Source organism: Pithys albifrons, chromosome 5 (genome assembly GCF_047495875.1).
Source record: "Pithys albifrons albifrons isolate INPA30051 chromosome 5, PitAlb_v1, whole genome shotgun sequence".
Taxonomy (NCBI): domain Eukaryota; kingdom Metazoa; phylum Chordata; class Aves; order Passeriformes; family Thamnophilidae; genus Pithys; species Pithys albifrons.
The window spans coordinates 34,625,409-34,645,194 of NC_092462.1; the positions used below are offsets into that span (position 1 = coordinate 34,625,409).

The following is a 19,786-nucleotide window of genomic DNA, read 5'->3' on the forward strand; positions in this document are numbered from 1 at the left end:
TTTTGAAGTCCAGTTAACATAAGTTTAGACATACTATACGTTGTTCCTGTTACAGGCAGGAACAGAGCAAATGAGGTACCTTTAGGTAATGTCCAGCTGTATTCATCAGAGACCAGATGCCATTGCACTGATTAAGATCACAAAGAATGTAAGTAATCCGTATTAGGTCATCTCCTGCTTAAAGACACTACCATTCACAAAACATCAATACTGATTTATAGACAGCATGCAAGTCAGAATGGACCATGCATAACAAAAAATGTGAAAAAAGCAAATGGAAAGAATAAATAGCTGTAGTATCAAAGGGTTTCACATACTGAGGTAATGCAAGCAGTGGCAAAAAATACAAATTTTAAAATAAACTTCACCTCTGAAGTTCATCTGAGCATGCCAACATCATGAAATGCAACTTTTCACTCACCAAAGAAGAGTTATGTGAAGCATCACCTGAGACCTCGGGTGTTCTTGTGCTGTTTGGAAGTCTGTGAGGATTACGAGCTATCGCTTGGCACCAGCCCAACATTTTGTCCTTCCACTTATCCCTTCTCAATTTCTGAAATTCTGAAAATAATTTAGATTCCCTGAAACATTGACACTTTGAATCATTGTGTGCATGTCTCTGGATGCATGCCTTTAAAAACAGCTTTTAAAGTTATATCTGAGCAAGCTATTAAACACATTTTTAAAATAACACATTTATTTAAAGTATTCCAAAAAGTTATACTGTGCAGGTTAGAAAAGAGCTAGGCACTTTCAGCACACTTCACATGCTTTATACTATTTCAGTGTCAGCAAACACAGTGCTTTCTCTCCCTGTTAAATCTTTCTCAACTTGTCATTTTAATCAAAACAGTGTTATTTTAAAGGGATTTTATTACAAAATAACTGTGAGACCAGCTTCATCTGAAAAAACATACAGCATTTGGATGCAAAACCCCACATTCCCTGAGACAACTAGAAATAGTCCTAAAGCAATAGCAGATACTAAATGCAAATCAACAGTGTAAGAACATATAAACATGTATGCACTCATGTCTGGACACACCAGAATCCCTGGCTCATTTTGAAGTGCTAGATTAGGAGGCATTGTAAATAGCAAAAAGTAATGTACACACAACAGCAATAAGTGCTAATTGTCAACTGCAAAATTGCATCTGAACTTGTTTTTAGTTTCTAACGATAAAAATACCTTCTCAGTAACACTAACACATCGAGAAAATGTATCACTAGTAAAGTGTGGGTTTAAGTGTAAGAAACCTTCATAAGCATGTTTAAAATTTCACAATCTATTTTTTCTCATCTGACACTAGTAATGGGGGTATTCAGTGCAAAACTTTGCTGATTAATTGGAAAAAATAAATTTGAGCAATTTTATTCTCCATAACACTGAAGCAATTTCTAATCCGGCTGTTTGTAACATTTTTAATTTAACACTTGTTACTCCGTACCATCATGAAACAGAGGAAACAAAAAGATTAATCTAACAGATTGAGTCCCTGGCAGTGGGAGGTTAGCGCTACACTGGATAAGACTGGATCACACATACAATAAAGCTAAAGACCTTACATGGGACAGTAGTACCTATGTGAACTCACTGAATATTATGCCCCTTTAAAGTAGGTTTATTTTTTTTCTGCAATACATCTCCATGCAGAACCCAAGGTATGTTTGTATTTAATGCAGTCATTCATCCTCCCAGGTTCTGAGTCTGACAAATTACAGCCCCTTCTTGAATAACTACAGCTCTACCATTTCCATCCTTGACCATTAAAATATAATTTTCAAAGTATGAAGTGCACCAAGCTGTATTCCCCACACAACCTCATGGAACTGTTTGGAATAAGTGGAAATTAGTCTTAGCTATATTGCACTGGAGATGATTAGGTCAGTAAGTCTACAGATGAATTGATTCTTATAATTTTTCAGTCTCTTAAAATCTTAACATGACATAAAGTACTTTCTAGTAAAGCATTAATAACATGAAGACTGCCACACAGCTTGTTGACTGTCTACAGAGTCAAAGCCATTTTTTCTATATAAAATATGTCAGTATCAGCTTAAAAGATCTCAGTCCCCAGGGCACAAACACAACATCACAAAGGCTCCACAATGAGAAACCCAGCTGATGCTTCCACTAAACCCATTGTCACCAGTTTAGCCACAGTTACAATTTCCACTGGATCCACCATCTTGTAAGCCCTACAAGGCTGTTTATTTTCCTTAGTTCTATAAATGCACCTATAACTTCACATACTAAATTGGATGTTTTTAAGAGTAAGGAAAGTAAACAGTTTGTGCATTTAAGCAATCTGTACACAGATATGAAAAACAAATCCATGTTTTAAATGCTTCTCATTGCATATCCAACATACCATGAAGTATATATAGGTAAAACTGGAGAAAAAGCATCAGGAGGAGCATATGCACATGTCCTTCTCAGCAACTTGGAAAAGTATGTACTTAACAAGGGACAACCAATCAGAATTTTCAGGTATTTTTAAGGTTCCACTGCAAATTCTAGATAATTTCTTTATCACGTGCTCGAATACTTTTTACCAACCAAGCAAGACTGAAAAACAGTGGAGTCTGACTTCTAATAATGTTGGGTTGAGAAAAAAATATCCTTAAAAAAATTAAAAACAAAACCAAACCACAAAATACTTATTAGGATTAAACCTGATAATTTTCGAAGCCTTTTCCAGAAGAATACTAAATAAATATTACATCCCAGAAGAATGTAATTATAAGTTTTTTGCTTGCTATTTCTGAAAAGATCACACACTTCACTATTCCTCTGAATGCACACTATGAACAAGGTGGCTGCACATTCAACTTGTGCATCTCAGTACTTGGGAGCCCTTTACTGCTTTTCTGAAGAAAGTATATGAATTGAGAAAGGGGGTGGGGAGAAGGCTATAACTTCTAAGAAAGTCTTCACTTTGTTTCAATCATTCATTAAAAAATAATTCTCTCTAGAACAAGAATATCCAATCTTCCTATAACTAAAAAAACCCACCCAAATCCCAATATTTAAATGGGCACTCATACACTTCTTTCTCCAGACTGAAAGCACACAAACATGTTTTTGCAAAGACAGTAAAATAAGCTAATAAACATAAGTGGTTGAAAAGACACTCTAAATAAAACTTATGGTTCCCAAGTTTCTAAAGCTCTAAGGTCAGATTGAAAGCCTGCTACACCTACTGATGAGCAGCAGCTCACATAAATAGTTAACTGAAGCTTCCTTTTGAACCATCACTCTTGATCACTTATTAAGAGGTAAAATTTCAGGTCTTCACCAAAGACCCTTTCTAGTACTCTATTAGTTCTGATGAATTATTATCTTGTTGTTACTATAGGCTTATATTTTAATATAGCTTTTAGTATCAGGCTACTTTCTTTGTTTCTGATTGTCTATCTAATTTTCAAGTAAACTTTTATCAGAAATGAAGCTATATTGCTGCATGTTAAAGTACACAGTGAATTCTTCCAGGGATATATTTAGTGGAGAGAATCATACTCCATGATTGCTAGAATCATGGAGTATTCACATTTGGGATAGATATAAGCCAATTCAACCTGAGAATACAACTCTACACATACCAGAAAAGCATACAACATATTATAATACATAGTTTGACTTTGATCACACATGAAGTGAAATAATAATTTAGTCTAGGGAATATTCTACGAGATGACTCTGCACAGGTGAAATGACAAAGAACCACAAACTCCTTAGAACTGACAAAAAAAACCACAAACCCCAGGCAACAGCTGTATTTCAATATGACAAAGGTAACTACTTGAAGTTATTAAGTTATGAGTCTCTACTCAGTTGAGACAGGTATACATAATTTTAATGACTTTTAGGCAGGTCCTCTGCAACATCAGCTGGAAAGCAGTCTACACTCACAAAGTTTTACAGCTTTTGAAGACCAGCATGTGACATCTACAGGCTGCAACAGCCCTTCAAAGATTTGCAAGGAGACCATTCCAAGAAGCGACACCACCATCATCACTCAGTAAGTGATCGATCAATGCTTTCTATACTGTCTGTACCTGTGAAGACAAGGAATCATGTGATTACAGTTACAGTCCTATTCTGTTCCTCTTGGTAGGCAAACCCTTTGAAACATTAGCAAATCTTCTTTTTTATTTTTTTCCCTGAGCAATCATAATGATTATTACCACTGCATAGATCATAACTGAATGGAGAACTTTGCACTTGCTCACACACCTGAAGAACCACCACAACAAATAAATTGCCTGAAAACAATCTTAATTCATGTCCTATAGATTTCTTAAAAAAGAATTATTTCCTTCATATTTTTTCAGGGGAGAAAATTTTTACTTACAATTTGGCCAAGCAAAGAGACACACAGAATTATGTATTCAAGTTCATCTTGCACAATATTAATGCTAAATAAAAAGGGGTTTAGTTAAGTATGATGTACTAAAAATTAGTTGCATGAAATAAAAGCATAATATCTCTGAAAAAGTTCATTAATACAGTAAGAGAATAGAAGCTGTATGCTTAATTCAGAAGCATGATCAGATTCAGCTAACAAACGCCTCAGCAAAGGATGCCCCAAGATTACGCACATGAGAAGGTTGTGCTTTTTCAGTCCTCACCAGGATCTAACAGCTATCATAGGACAGCAGGATAGCTTCTGCTATTTTGTGTCACAGTTCAGCCATTGGCTTTTCTCAACCAGCCAGTCAATATTTAAAAAAAAAAAATATTAAAATGTATGGTGACAAGTAAAAGTCCAGTATAATTCAGTACTGTGGTGGTTCAGTGGTGGTTTTCAAGTCAAGGGGGAAAAATTGCTTTCTCCATACAAATGTGAGAACTGTCTGTAAATTATTTTATTTTTTCCATGAGAAGTTCTACCTGCCTCTCCAAATAGAGGAATAATTTTGTGAGTTTAGCACTGAATTAAAATGGCTTGAAAGGCCATCAAGTTAGTAAAATTTTATCTTCCTGACCAATACCTACAGCAATTAGCAGAAATATCTGATATAATACCTAATAAAATACCTAAGCTGTAGCCTTATTAAAAACAGTGCAGAGACCAACAGAAAACAAGCACACATGCCCACAAATTTGACACTTAAAATGATGATACCAATCAAGACTATAATGATTCTTCTATAGCTACTGCATATACACAATAAAACACCTCTGCATTAAGTGTCTGTAAGATTGTGAATTCAAACATGTCCTGTTTATTAATGACTGTTTTCAGAAGTACATCCAGGGTACTACTCAAAGAGTAAACTAATTATGCACAACTGAATAACTTTCCCTAGCTCTAAAGCATCTCCTTCAAAACATCACAGTATCTGCACTCCTCTCTAGAGTATTAGACATTTTATTATAATCAAATTTTCTATAACTTGCTTCAATTGTTTATTTAGGCCTGCAAACTGCCAACCATGGCATCTTCTTAAATTATTACCTATGTTATCTAATAAATTTTCAGAGAGTATAATGTGGTTACTTTGATGTTTCTCTACCATAATTAACCAAATCATTATTTCTAACTAAAGCCAGCCTTTGTGGTTTTGTTCTTTTCTGTTACATTGCTAATACATACTTTAAGTTGCCCTTCAAGACCTTGATTTTTTTTTTGTCACAACTAGGGATCCAAATGTCACTCATTACTTAAAATAAATCAATCATTGAAAATAAATCAATTTCAAAAGACTTGTACAAAAATTATTGCAGCGAACATTGCTTTGTCTAGTCCTCTATAACTACTATATCCAAAATATGACAAGAAATCTTCAAAAGCTTTCAAAGAAAATAGTCTTTTGGGTTATTAAAGATCTAAAAAATTGGGGTATTTTTGTCCTCATATTTTTTCTGGGTTCATTCAAGGATCTTTAGAAAAACGACAACAGGGTTTGTTTTTATCACATGGTAAATTTTTAGAATTGTTAATTTTACCATTTTGCATTTATAAAGACTTTCACTAGAAAATTTGGAGAAACGTATATTTATGGCCACTAATAAGGTGTTTAAAAAAACCCCAAAAAATCTTTATACATGTAGATACTGACAAATCTGTATTTGCCTATACAGAGTTTAATTCTACTTTTTTAAAAAATTATTTTTATAAGCAATATCTATACCATCCTTAAATATGACTTTGTTTTCTAAAAAGCTCTTGCCATTAATTTCACAGCTACTCTTCTCAGAAATGCTTTGATTATTCAAGGTTAAATATCTCCATTGAATTTTCCTCAGTCCTTTAAACAGCAATGCACCAGTATGTGCTCCTGGTACGTTCCTGTTATAGGTAAATGACAAAAGAAAGCCTAAACCTTCTCTCAGCACCTCTCCATGTAAATTCTAGATGCATCAGACTCCCAAGTAGAAAGGAGAACAGCCTTGAAACAAACATAGAGTTGAGAACAAGAACATATTTTTGATTTGTGAGTTTGCATATTTTTAACCATACATGATTGCCAAGCAGCTTAAATCAAAGCTTCAATCAACAATACAGACATGACTGGTAAATGTACTTGGCAGATGAAAACGCTTCTGGAAAGCTGTAGAAATGGCAGAAAAGATTAATATGCAAAAAATCCACAAGAGCTAGAGCATTAACTAACTTATGAAGTCATGTATGCAGTTATCCAAATGCACAAGGCATAAGAAGTTGCAGTAAGTCTTTAATGGACTTTGTTGGGCTTATGCAAAATTAAAAGTTTTTCCTTATTCTTATTCTGTATTCCCTACAGAAGAAGAAGGATATGTTTACAATGTAATATAAAATCCACTTTGAATCAGGCAGAGCTCACTATTCAAAAATAAAACAGGAAGGTAAAGACAGAAACAGCTTTTTTTTAAACTCGGTAAAGGTTAGATGTCTGAAAGACATAACTTGACCATTAAACACCCCTGTATCAAAGGATGGATAATTAAGACTCAATTTAAATTATTTTTTAAGAACAAAGAGAAAATAAGATTTCATTGAAATTCCAGAAGTACACACGTCAAAGCGTGCTAAGAACATGCTTGGTGCAACAGAAGTATCTCTCCTTTGTCAGAGAAGCACTTTTAACAGAAGTTCTTATGTCAAATACAATGTTCTGGACAGTCACAAAAAATCCTCCACTGACAACCCTAAATATAGAAAGCTCATGATTGTGAGCAGTTTGCATGCTACTCCTATGATAGGTCAGTCATATAGTATGCACACCAGACAGTGGTCAAAACTGCCACAAAGAAAGGCTTAGCCTATTTTTAGGTATTACTGCTCTTTGTAACACGGTTTGTAACAATAAATAGCGTTTGAAAGAAATTTACTCCTGATTAGGGTGACCTAATTATGGCTTTCCAGTACCTGAAGACAGTCTACAAAAAGATGGAGAGGGACTTTTTTACAAGGACATGTAGGGGGACAGGACAAGGGGGAATGGCTACAAACTGAAGGAGAGTAGGTTAAAATTAGCTGTTAAGAAAAAACTCTGCACTGTGAGGGTGGTGAAGCACTGGAACAGGTTGCCCAGAGTAGTTGTGAACGCCCCATCCCTAGAGGTGTTCAAGGTCAGGTTGGATGGAGTGCTGACAAATTTGGTCTAGTGGAAAGTGCCCCTGCATATGGCAGGGGGTTGTAACTAAGGGATCTTTAAGGTCCGTTCCAAACTAAGCCATTCTATGATTTGTGAGAAATACAGCCATATCCAGCAATACAAATCTGTACAGGTATCCTGTGATTTATGAATATAAGTCAATAGTTGATTTGAATACTAATTGACATAAAATTTAAAGTCACCTCTTGAAACAGAGGCATAGTTATTATCTTGTTAACAACTACAGACCTCAAATTAGTTAGAAGGTGAAATTTGATATTCTGTTGGAAGGTACTTGTTAGAACACTTCTTAAAGTTAAGTTGTAGTCATTATAAAAAAAGAAAACTCTGCTAAATATTTTGAAGGAGGCTTATGTTGTCATCAAGTATTAACTGCATATACCACCTAATAAGTTGATAAAAGAACCAAATGATGATAAATGAAATCATCAGATCATTCAGATGATCCTTTTAAACAAAGACTACATAAGCCCATTAAATAGTTCTTTACCACTAAACTAACTGAAATATTATATTGCAAGTAACCCTTTTTCATAGACCCTTTCTTCTGGTATTAATTGTGAAGATCATGACTTAAGATCTGAACTCTGCTCATAGAAAACCATGACAGATGGCCTTTCAGGGTTTTTCAGGATAAACAGATTTAAGTTATAAATAATTACTGACCTACTGGCCTAATGCTGCCGCTACTGGTAACAGCTTAAATAACTAGTCCTTTACATAAGTAAAGATCATGTCAACCTAAAGTCTAATCATTGTGTGAATAAACATTTGAATAATACTTTTTTGTTAAATTTTGACCATAATTTCCAGAAAACAAATACAAAAGTAGGCCTTTGAAGTGAATGAATAGGTACAAAACTATGACTCAAACAGCTGAAATAATACTTTATTTAAACAGGGTTCTCATTAGACCATAATAATGTTGGCATAATTACTGGAAGCAATTATTCTTGTTGTTCTGGTTGCTGCCAAAAAGAAATTGGAAAATACTTGAAGAAATTGAGTAGGGGAATAAAAAGTTAAAGGAATATGTAGTCCTAGCTTTTATATTTGTAGTTAGTAAAATAAACAGAAAAGTTTTGCTGAATAGATAACAAATCTGGAGACATGAAAGAAGATTGCAATAACAGTATGTCACTCTGAACTGAAATCAGTGGGATTCTTTAGAGTGTCTTCCAATAGTTTCAAATTAAGTCTGAATCTAATTTATTATTATACCAGACAATAATGGTTTACTAATTATTTTCCATAGAGAAGATTTGGGTTTATTTCTTTGTGAGATCAAAACAATGCACTACATGCAGGTATAACCACAACTCACAGAGCTGTCAGTGAACTAAGATTCACATAGATCATATGTGTGTCAAAGTTATATTCCATTTTTCACAAATAGTTTTTTAAAAAATCAAAGATATAGTATTTGTTTTGTTTGCTAATTAAAGCATAAAACTAGGCACAGCTCCAGTTTCTCTCCTCTATTTTAAAAGTAACTCTAAGTACAATACAAGTATCCACCTCTTGCAAATATTTTCAAAGAACCTTAAAGGAAGATGACATTGGCAAGGATACTGACAAAACATAATGTCATGAAACCGAGATCCTGAGCGTACAGCAGAAAACAAACACAATACTTGGTGGCACAGCACTGCTCCCTGTCTCCCTTTAGTGACTGGATGAACACAGAAAGATTTTTAACTGCTGTGGCTGTGGTACAGCAGCTCAGCTGAGTCTCATCCTATGCCATCCAAAAGGTTTGATCTCTACCTTCTCTGATTTTGCTACCACCCATACTGCTTTCTTCTAGGCTATACTGAAACTGAGCCAAGAGAAAGCAGCATAGCATGCCACAAAGCTGCCTGTGGCAGCCGTGCAACGTGGTCTGGCATAGCTGTGTAACAACTCCTAGTGCAGTCCTGTACAAAGGCCCGGCTCTAAAAGCCGCTATGGGGGGCTTTACTGAGGAGCAGCTCCATGGCTAAGCCACAAGCCTTGTCCTCATGAGAGCTGTTACACTTTGGTGTGGGACCTCCTTAGGCAATCACATGACTTCTCAGACAAACTCAGTGCTAGTTCTGTAGTGTCAAGTAATGAGATATCTTCATGTATTTAGTGCATCTGTGACCTGTAATACCCGAACACCCCACCTTTTTCAATTATTTTCCCCTTCTGCAGGTGGGGCATAACAGGCACAAGCCTTGGCTTTCCAAAGATACCTTATACCATTGATGACAATGCAATTGCAATGCATAGTACAAAGGCCATCAAAAGAGACTGCAATTTTTCCTGTTCTCTGATAATTTCTCCCTGTTCATTTGTCAACTCTGGCTTCTTCTGCCTTCAGCACTAATCTATGTATCCTTTTTCTTTCAATCACTAAAAATATGTAGCATTTCCCCAATAAGAATTATCTCTTCAGGTGGTACATAGGCGATACCTTCCTTCTTTAGTTTTCTAGTTCTTTGAAGATCAAATTTTATTCATTTAGACATTTATATGTTTTACTATGAGCTCACCAAAGGTGTTTTACTCCACTGAATTCAGACATTTTCATTTCTTTAAGGTCCTGTTAATGTTTATAGTACTTTGACATTTTAAGCTCTCTGGTATACCATTTATTTTCATATATATACACATCTCTAATCAAAATATTTTTACATGAAGCTTTCTCATTTGAAGTAAAGAAGCAAGCAACCTTCCACCTAGTGCTAGGTTTTTATTATCTTCAGAAAAATATATTTAAGAAGAAATTTTGTTAAAAGAGTTAATAAATAAGAAATTCACCAGTAAAATTCTGGCAAGATGGTAGAACCAATGGACTTATAAAATTAAGTAAACACTCAGAAAAGCACATCTAAAAAAATCATAAAACTTGAAAAGGCAGTTTTCACTACATTAACAGGGGACTTGTTTACAATTTTGAAATAGTTGCCATGCTACAAGTCTCAACAAGCTAAGTGGAGTAAGTTTCTCAAAGCCATTTGAATCTCTTCCTCAATGTATAAGTGGATGGAGAACACAATTGCCAAGCACTAGCTCAACATGTAAGATTTTTTTTAAGGACCCTGTCTCTATATATAGCTTCACAGAAAAAAATCTTACTCCTGAAAACACAAAATAATGGAAAACATGAATGCAAAAGCACATGTAGTTAGATGGCCAATATTCAACTTCAACACTTATTTAGAAAGCAAAGCAGAGAAAAACTAACTTTGAAAGGAAAAGCTGAATTTAACTGCAGGCCAACCACCCACAAAACTAAGGAGCATTTCAAGAAGTTCTTGAGGGGAAAATAAACACGCTGGTGAAAATAATTACATACAGACTGACTTGTTGTTACAACTGAAGTGCTTCTTTTAAAAGACTCCAAGCACACAATGAAGAGCCCAGGTTCTCTCTAAGCTCTAGGCAATATCTGGGCTATGGCAAATCCAGGTCAGGCCACTGATAATTGGGTGGAATTGGGTAGGAAGAAGAGAAAGACAAAGTGCAAACAAGATACTCAAACAGTTGGGTCAAACACACTCATCTGGTGTGAAAAAAGGGAAAATGAAATGTGCACAGAACATGCAGTGAAACAAGACAGCCTAGGAATCTTACAGACCAACATGCAAGTGGTCTCTGGGCACTTTCTTGTAGCTGAACTTCAACGGACTTGTTTAAGGACTCATTTATCCACTGTGCAAATCTTCATAGTCGAGTTAAGCAGTGAAGGACAGTCTGTGAATCTCATGCCCATGCTGAAGCTATGTCACATTTTGAAGCATCAGGACATCCCCAAAACAACAGTGGACAGGCATAATTATGCTTACAATGAAAACCCATTTATTTATGTCAACACAAACTACTACAACATAGTGTTGTCAGGACACAGCAGACTATTCTCAGATACAGAACATATTGATTCCTCGCACATGTATTTACTTTAAGAGTTTACTGACAACCCATGGGACTCAAGTTTGCATGGAGAATTATCACTTGTTGTTAATATGACTAACATTATGCATTTTTTTATGTCTTATGTTTCCTGAACTGTTTCTGCACTAAGAATATAACTCCAGCTGATATCTAAGATCACAGCATCATGTGAAACAGAGAAAGCTTCTATTTTTGTTTCCTTTTAAAAATGGCATTTAAATCTAAGTTCCATCACAAGACAGAAATACATCTTTCTGTTATCAACTATGCAAAATTTCATCCCAGAAAGTTTTTTCCCAAGTAAAAAGTGGTGGTGGGTGAAGGTGCCAGCTCAAAATTGCTTTTCAGCAGACCAGTAGCTTTACTACAGAATTATTTCCAGTTTTACAGACAGAACCATACGGTCTTTAAACTTACAAGAGTATCAAAGCAGTCTAGGAATAGAAATAATACTGGGAAGTAAAATACATTTTGCTTCATGTAAGCTCAGTGTAAATATGAAGAGGTATGGTATCAAAAGTGTGAAAATTGCACATTCTTTTTTCACTTGCCACTGAAGTCCTCCCATGCTGGAGTACTAAAATGTACATTTTTCACATTCAGAGACAGGTACAAAGAATAAAAATGTACAGAGTAGAAAAATTACAAGTGCACCCTTTAAATACTATGGGAGTTTGCTAACTTGGATTTCTCCAATAGTTACTACAGTCATGTCAGGAGATATAGTATAAATAAATCTAATCATATTTTAAAACAACACTATAAACATACTTTATTGACAACCACTAATCAGTTCAGGCAATTTACCTGGTCAGCAGAAAGCTATCACAGGCTCACAGCAAAGTAATTAATTTATAGGAATGGGAATTTAGGGTTCTAAAATTTCAATATTTTCTTTCAAGACAAAGAGCTAACAGGAAAAAATCAGTAACAACCCCATCATAGCATCAATTTACACTCCCTGCTAAGTGCTTAGACTCACTATTCAGTCTGGCTTTGTACAGAGTAATTAATTTGTCACTTTCATTCATCAACCTGCAGGTAAATATACATTATTCTGGAAATGAAGCAGCAGATCAATCTTCTGATTTGTGTCAATTCATGAAAACCAAACCAAGACTCCTTGGGAGGTGACAAGCAAGGTAAGTAGACACTTATTCTATGCCCCACTGACTTTTTTAGCTGTTTCTCTAACCTTCTGGTTTGACTGTTTAGCTAAAATCAATAGTTCTTGGAGAGAAATCTATTAGGATCTTTCAAACATTTCTAAGCTCCTCATAGCAATGACAGTTACCTCCAAAACCTTTCCAGCAGATTTTGAACTAGTCATATGTCCAGAATTACAGAACTACACTATGCTAGCAAAAATGTTATGATAAAAATACAGCACAATAAGCAATCACAGAGCTACTGTCACAATACTACATTTCAGACATATGCTTATCCTAATTCAGAAGATCCAGTATATATAAATATTTGCAAAATCTAGTTTTCAACAAGCACAAATTAAGATATCCATAAACTCTGTTACTGTTTGTTTTAATTCACTTTGAACATTTGAAATAGTTTTGTCTGACAGTAGTGATTGCTAATAGAGAGACATAACTATATTCACAATGAACAAAAGCTAGAAGTAAATTTTAAGTTATTCTGGACTACTGCATCTTAGTATGTTGATCAGTTAGCATTCACACAAAGATGAAACCTGGCCTCAATTCTTTGGCTTCACATAAGAACTAGAGATTGCCTAAGCAACTTTTACTGGGACTATGTTTAGAAAAAAACCCCAGTAATGCTCTTCAGATTAATTAAACTAGGAACCTTCAGATTTAGCTAAATCTAAAATGAAACAGATAACAATGAGGTAAGAATGGGCCTAATCTTAACAAGATAAATCCTGCTTCTTTGACCCTTTACAGTTCTTGATGGAAAGTCAACAGTATAATGAACAAAGAATGGAAATTACTATTTACCTGGACTTTCAAAGAACTTGAGATAATACCTTCCTGAAAATGATATTTAGGTAAGTAATCATGGGCATTAGGCAAAGTTCTGTGTCAGACAAAAACATGTCTCTGCTGAGCAAGAGTAGGCAACTATTTCTATTGTGAAGACAGGTTCAAGGGTTTATACCAGGGTTTTTCAACTTTGAAAATCAAGAACTGTTTCTTGAACAAAGTCATTGAAGCTGACAAATCAAACAATAAGTTAAGAAAAGCACGAAAATTGTAGCAGCCTGTTATGTGTGCACTGTAACTCCATTAGTTGTAGGGTCACATGCTGCTTTTCCTTGCATTACTTCATACACACAGTGGAAAATAATCACTTAACAGAGATGAGAAAAAAAGAAAAGAGCATGAAACCATGTTTACTGTACTGTTCAGGTCCTTCTTCAAAACATGAATTTTGATTTCCTCATAGGTTTTATTATAGCATTAATTAGCACAGAAAACTCCATTATGCACATGTCACTCACCATACAGATTACAAATTACTCGTGGCTCTGACGCAGTCACAGAGTTGGAGACGGAGACAGCCTGGCTCCAAACCCCTACTTTGCTGACATATATGGCTGGAGACACATGGGTTAAAGGCCTAGAAGCAGTTTAGGTGCAAAATGGTTATTAACTAAGTCCACATACAAGCTGACTTCTGAAAAGCCACAGCAGCATTCCCCTTGTCAGGAACCACAGCCTGTGAGGACTTGTTAGCAAAGCCACAGCATGAACATGTGAAGACAGCTGGAGCCACACTGCACCTGAGCAAAACACACCTGACGCTTGAGGCACCAGAAGATTTTGTGAAAGGATGCCCAACCATTCCTATAGAAATCAGGTTGAGTGAAGATGAGATTACTACTTCTCTGCAGGTCAAATTCTGTTATGCCCTGGAGATATATTATCTCAGGTTTTATTCCAATGAAAAACTGATTGCTTCTTGTCTAAGTTAAAATAAATTAGTTTTACAATATCAAAAAAAATCATCAAGCTTTTCTTATTGTTTAGATTCTTGTGAAATATAGGTGCCTACCTCTTTCCATTCTTGTACACCTTTTAAGAGAATATGCTTCTAATAATTACTTTTCCAGGATTTATGCGATGAGCAACCTTTACTGGGACTGGATTGAGTGAGAATTAGGATGGGAAATTTTCTCCCTCAAGTATTCTCCCTCTTCGGCTTTTTTATTAGGAAAAAACATAATGACATTTACTCTTTTATGACTTTTTCATTAATGTTAAGCATTCATTTTAAACTTGTTACATCCATAAACTTTATTTGTGAGGTCTTTCATAGATATGTGGCTTTTTTTCACCTCTGCAATACACAGTATTTTATACTGCAAAGAAGGAGAATAAAAACTGCATCACAATAGCATTCATGTCTTTCCAACCCTACCATAATCAGAGGCTAAAACAGTTCTATACATAATTTAGAGCCCAAAGTGGGCTGGCAGACTGGCAGTTTTATGTGACAGCTTTGTCCTTGCTAGTGTACAACGTGTCACTATGAAATTTTACCTGAGATGTCAGGAATCCTCCATTCATCAATAGAAATTCAGTGTTGTGGCTTTGAAATCACATTATCCCAAATTCTAGGTGGAAATTTTGGTGTGAACCCTCAACATTATGCTTTTTCCTTAGCTATCTAGTTCTACTAGATCCCTGAATTTTTAACTGGCTTTGTTCCCTCTGAACAGTTTTGCACAACATGAGGAACATACGGGCTTAATCATTTAAGAAGGATTTCTAAGACTTTGAAAAAAAAATAGAACTCTCATATTTCAAGATTATGTTTCACCTAATTAAGCAAAACTATTTTATTTGTTTCAAGAAGTGACTCAGTGAAATCTGTCATTCCCTAAATTTCAAGGATCACATGAGTAGGGCATTTGAGTGATAAATCCATGGGAACACAGCTGGTGATTTCACAACTTTTGAAGACTATGAAAAGTGTAAACTTCATCACCTTTACCACGTCCTACAATTTATGTCTCACATGGAAGACAAACATCTGCTGCAGAATTTAAAAAAAAAAAAAAAGGAAAAAAACCACAACAAAGTTTATCAAGGTATTTCTCAGCTTAGCAGCAGAAATGAAGCCAGTAACAAATCTGAAGTGTCTCTAGCTTCAATAACTTTTAAAGACAGCCAATATAATAGAATTTAAAAAAAAATTTAAGTGTTCTATACTGAAACAAAACACACAAAAGACCCAAAGAACGACTAGTTTCTGAAACAATACCTCCTGGCTTAATTTTTTTTTGTAGTAATCAAATAATACCATTTATTATCATCTGAGAGCATCATTTCTCTATAAACATTCTAATATGCCCATATAAATGTACCTTCTGTTATTATACTTGATTTCAGCTCAAATTAAGAAGAAAACTAATTTCAAATGCTAAATCTTTCTTGGCTGAAATAATTACATTCATAATTTTGTGTGAATTGGCATTTCTATCAGTGTTTTAGACATTAATACGTTGGCTTGATACCCTCACATACAACACACCTACCTTATGACAAGATATCAAAACCAGAACACATTGATTTAAAAAAGTTACTTGGCCTCTCTTCCATATGGTCAATTGCAAGCTCATTGTCTCATTTCAATGACACTTGAAGAATTAAGGATTTTAACAAAATAAAAAATTGCATTTACATCATTCATTTTAAAGAATTCAAGAAACTTGTATCACAAGGGGACAACACTAAATTTCTGGCCTGATCATACTTCTGAGCAAAGAAGTCCACATTCTATCTGCTCTAACCCCGAGACTTGGCAAGCCCAGTTTGTCTGATGTATGGTCAGCCTCTCTGGATAAAAGGACTCAAAGCAAGTACACAGCAGAAGGCATAGCAGTGGCATAACATTTGAATTATTATAAGCAGCACCAGACTTATGTGTTGTAAATGCTGTTTGACAGTCACGGAATCATAGAATCATTTAGACTGGAAAACCTTCTAAGGTCATGACTTCCAATCAGTAAACCAGCACTGTCAAGTCTGCCACTAAACCACATCCCCAATCATCAATATACATATCTTTTAAATACCTTCAGGGATGGAGACTCAACCACTTCTCTTGGCTACCTGTTTCAATGTTTGATTAGCCTTTCAGAGAAGAAGTCTGATCCTGTCACTTGGGAGAAGAGATTGACCCTCACCTTGTTACAATTTCTTTCCAGGTAGTTGTAGGGATTAATAACGTAGCCCCTGAGTTTCCCTTTCTTAACACTAAAAAAACCCAGTACCTTCAGCCATTCCTCCTAAGGTCTGTATTCCAGACATGTCACCAGCTCTGTTGCCCCTCTCTAGACATGCTCCAGCACCTCAATGTCCTTCCTGTACTGAGAGACTCAAAACTGAACACCAGATTTGAGGTGTGGCCTCGCCAGTGCTGAGTACAGGGGGACAATCACTGCCTTGGTCCTGCTGGCCACACTATTGCTGATAAAAAGTCTCTGAAAAATTGTGCTGGTTTGAAGGTGAACCAGCAGGGGAAATGAACTCACCACGAGAGAGATTATAAGTCAGACCTAAAATTTAATAATAATATTACAATAACAACACTGATACACAAGGGAAATTGCTTTCAACTCACAATACCCCAGCAGTATAACCCAGTGTCCTGGGGCACAAACCCAAGGGGGTTTGTTTGCCCTTGTGCTGAGACCCCTGTGGCTCCCCCAAGTCCAGAGCAAAAGGAAAAGAAAAAACCTGTTGGTGCAGGCGAGGGCTGTGGTCTGGGCGAGAGCGGTGATCTCCTGCTGTCGAGGTCCTGCTGCTGCTCTGGATCCGACAAGAAGGGCTGAGGTCTTCTTACCCACCACTTATGTACCCTCAGGGAGCACTCAGTCCCTCCCCCTGGGCGGGGACTCACACAATGGGTGATTGACTCTGGGAGCCAGGGGTTGTTGAGCTGTTGATGGCCCATTAGCAGCTCCGCCCCCCTCAGGCTGGGTGTGAAGTGATAATGGCTCCCTGGGCAGCTGCTGCTAATGGCCCATTGTCCTTGGGGAATGAATAGAGGGGGTGGAATACACAGGTTTGATCACCACCACACAGGGTTAGCTGGTCCCTCCAGCTGAACTAGGACATTATCCACCCCTTATTCCACTCCATCTAGTCATTCCCAAATTAACCCCCTTTTTACCTATACATATATATACACATGTATACAATGAAACATTACAAACTCTTCTCGCTCAAAATTAGGTCCCCTTGTGGTACACAAGGTGTTTCTCCATCTTTTTGCATTACCCACCAAGTGCAACCAGGTCCTTGAGCAAAGACAATCCCTCGGATGGGTTTGCCTTTGTTTGAGGTGGGACTAACCCAAACAGTCTTTCCTAACATACCTCTCATATGGACCACAGGGACTTTATCTCCATCTACAGTATTCAAGAGTTCTGATTGGGCAGGGCCAGCTCGATTGATGGAGCCCCGGGTGTTGACCAACCAGGTGGCCTTTGCCAAATGCAGCTCCCAGTGTTTGAAAGTTCCCCCACCCAACGCCTTCAAGGTTGTCTTCAGCAGTCCATTACATCGCTCAACTTTCCCGGCAGCTGGAGCATGGTAGGGGATATGATACACCCACTCAATGCCGTGCTCTCTGGCCCAGGTGTCTATGAGGCTGTTCTTGAAGTGGGTGCCGTTGTCAGACTCTATTCTTTCTGGTGTGCCATGTCTCCACAGGACTTGTTTCTCAAGGCCCAGGATGGTATTCCGGGCAGTGGCGTGAGATACGGGGTATGTCTCCAGCCATCCAGTGGTTGCCTCTACCATGGTCAGCACGTAGCGCTTGCCTTGGCGTGTTTGGGGAAGTGTGATGTAGTCAACTTGCCAGGCTTCCCCGTACCTGTATTTCGACCACCGTCCACCATACCATAGAGGCTTCACCCGCTTGGCCTGCTTGATGGCAGCACATGTGTCACAGTCATGGATAACCTGTGAGACACTGTCCATAGTTAGATCCACCCCTCGGTCACGAGCCCATCTGTATGTTGCATCTCTGCCTTGATGACCAGAAGCATCATGGGCCCATCGGGCTAGAAACAATTCACCTTTATGCTGCCAATCCAGATCTACCTGAGAGACTTCAATCCTGGCAGCTCGATCCACCTGCTCGTTGTTACGATGCTCCTCATTAGCCCGGCTCTTGGGTACATGAGCATCTACGTGACGGACCTTCACACTCAGCTTCTCTACCCGGGCAGCGATGTCCTGCCACATCTCAGCCGCCCAGATGGGTTTCCCTTTGCGCTGCCAGCCGGCCTTTCTCCAGCGCTCCAGCCATCCCCACAGAGCATTGGCCACCATCCACGAGTCAGTGTAAAGGTAGAGTCTTGGCCACTTCTCTCGTTCAGCGATATCCAAAGCCAGCTGAACAGCTTTCAGCTCTGCGACCTGACTTGATCCACCTTGTCCTTCAGTCGCTTCTGCAACTCGACGTGTAGGACTCCATACAGCTGCTTTCCATTTCCGGCTTGTCCCTACAATGCGGCAGGAGCCATCTGTGAAGAGAGCATATCGCTTCTCCTCTTCTGGTAGCTGGTTATATGGTGGGGCCTCCTCAGCTCGTGTCACCTGCTCCTCTTCTTCTTCAGAGGACAATCCGAAACTCTCACCTTCCGGCCAGTTGGTGATGATTTCCAAAATCCCAGGGCGATTAGGATTCCCTATCCGGGTTCGCTGCGTGATCAGAGCGATCCACTTACTCCATGTGGCATCAGTGGCGTGATGGGTAGAAGGAGCTTTTCCTTTGAACATCCAGCCCAACACTGGTAGTCGGGGTGCCAGGATGAGCTGTGCCTCAGTGCCAATCACTTCTGAGGCAGCTCGAACTCCTTCATACGCTGCCAGGATCTCTTTCTCAGTTGGGGTGTAACTGGCCTCAGATCCTTTGTATCCCCGGCTCCAGAATCCCAGCGGTCGTCCTCGAGTCTCCCCAGGTACTTTCTGCCAGAGGCTCCAGGATGGGCCATTCTCCCCGGCTGCAGTATAGAGCACATTCTTCACATCCTGTCCTGTCCTGACTGGCCCAAGGGCTACTGCATGGGTAATCTCCTGTTTAATCTGCTCAAAGGCTTGTTGTTGTTCAGGGCCCCACTGGAAATCATTTTTCTTCCGTGTCACAAGGTAGAGAGGGCTTACAATCTGACTGTACTCAGGGATATGCATCCTCCAAAAGCCCACGGCGCCTAGGAAAGCCTGAGTTTCCTTCTTGCTGGTCGGTGGGGACATAGCTGCTATTTTGTTGA

At 37.7% G+C, this 19,786-nt stretch overlaps 1 protein-coding gene across 8 annotated transcripts in view; it reads right to left on the reverse strand.

The window, feature by feature from the left end:
- The window catches only part of MARCHF1 (membrane associated ring-CH-type finger 1), a 242,705-nt gene that overhangs the window by 91,379 nt on the left and 131,540 nt on the right, over positions 1 to 19,786 (reverse strand). For all 8 annotated transcript variants that reach the window (XM_071556194.1, XM_071556186.1, XM_071556187.1 and 5 more), the window contains one exon: positions 422 to 561. In XM_071556194.1, the coding sequence (XP_071412295.1) occupies positions 422 to 561 (140 nt within the window). The remainder of the gene's footprint in view (positions 1 to 421; positions 562 to 19,786) is intronic.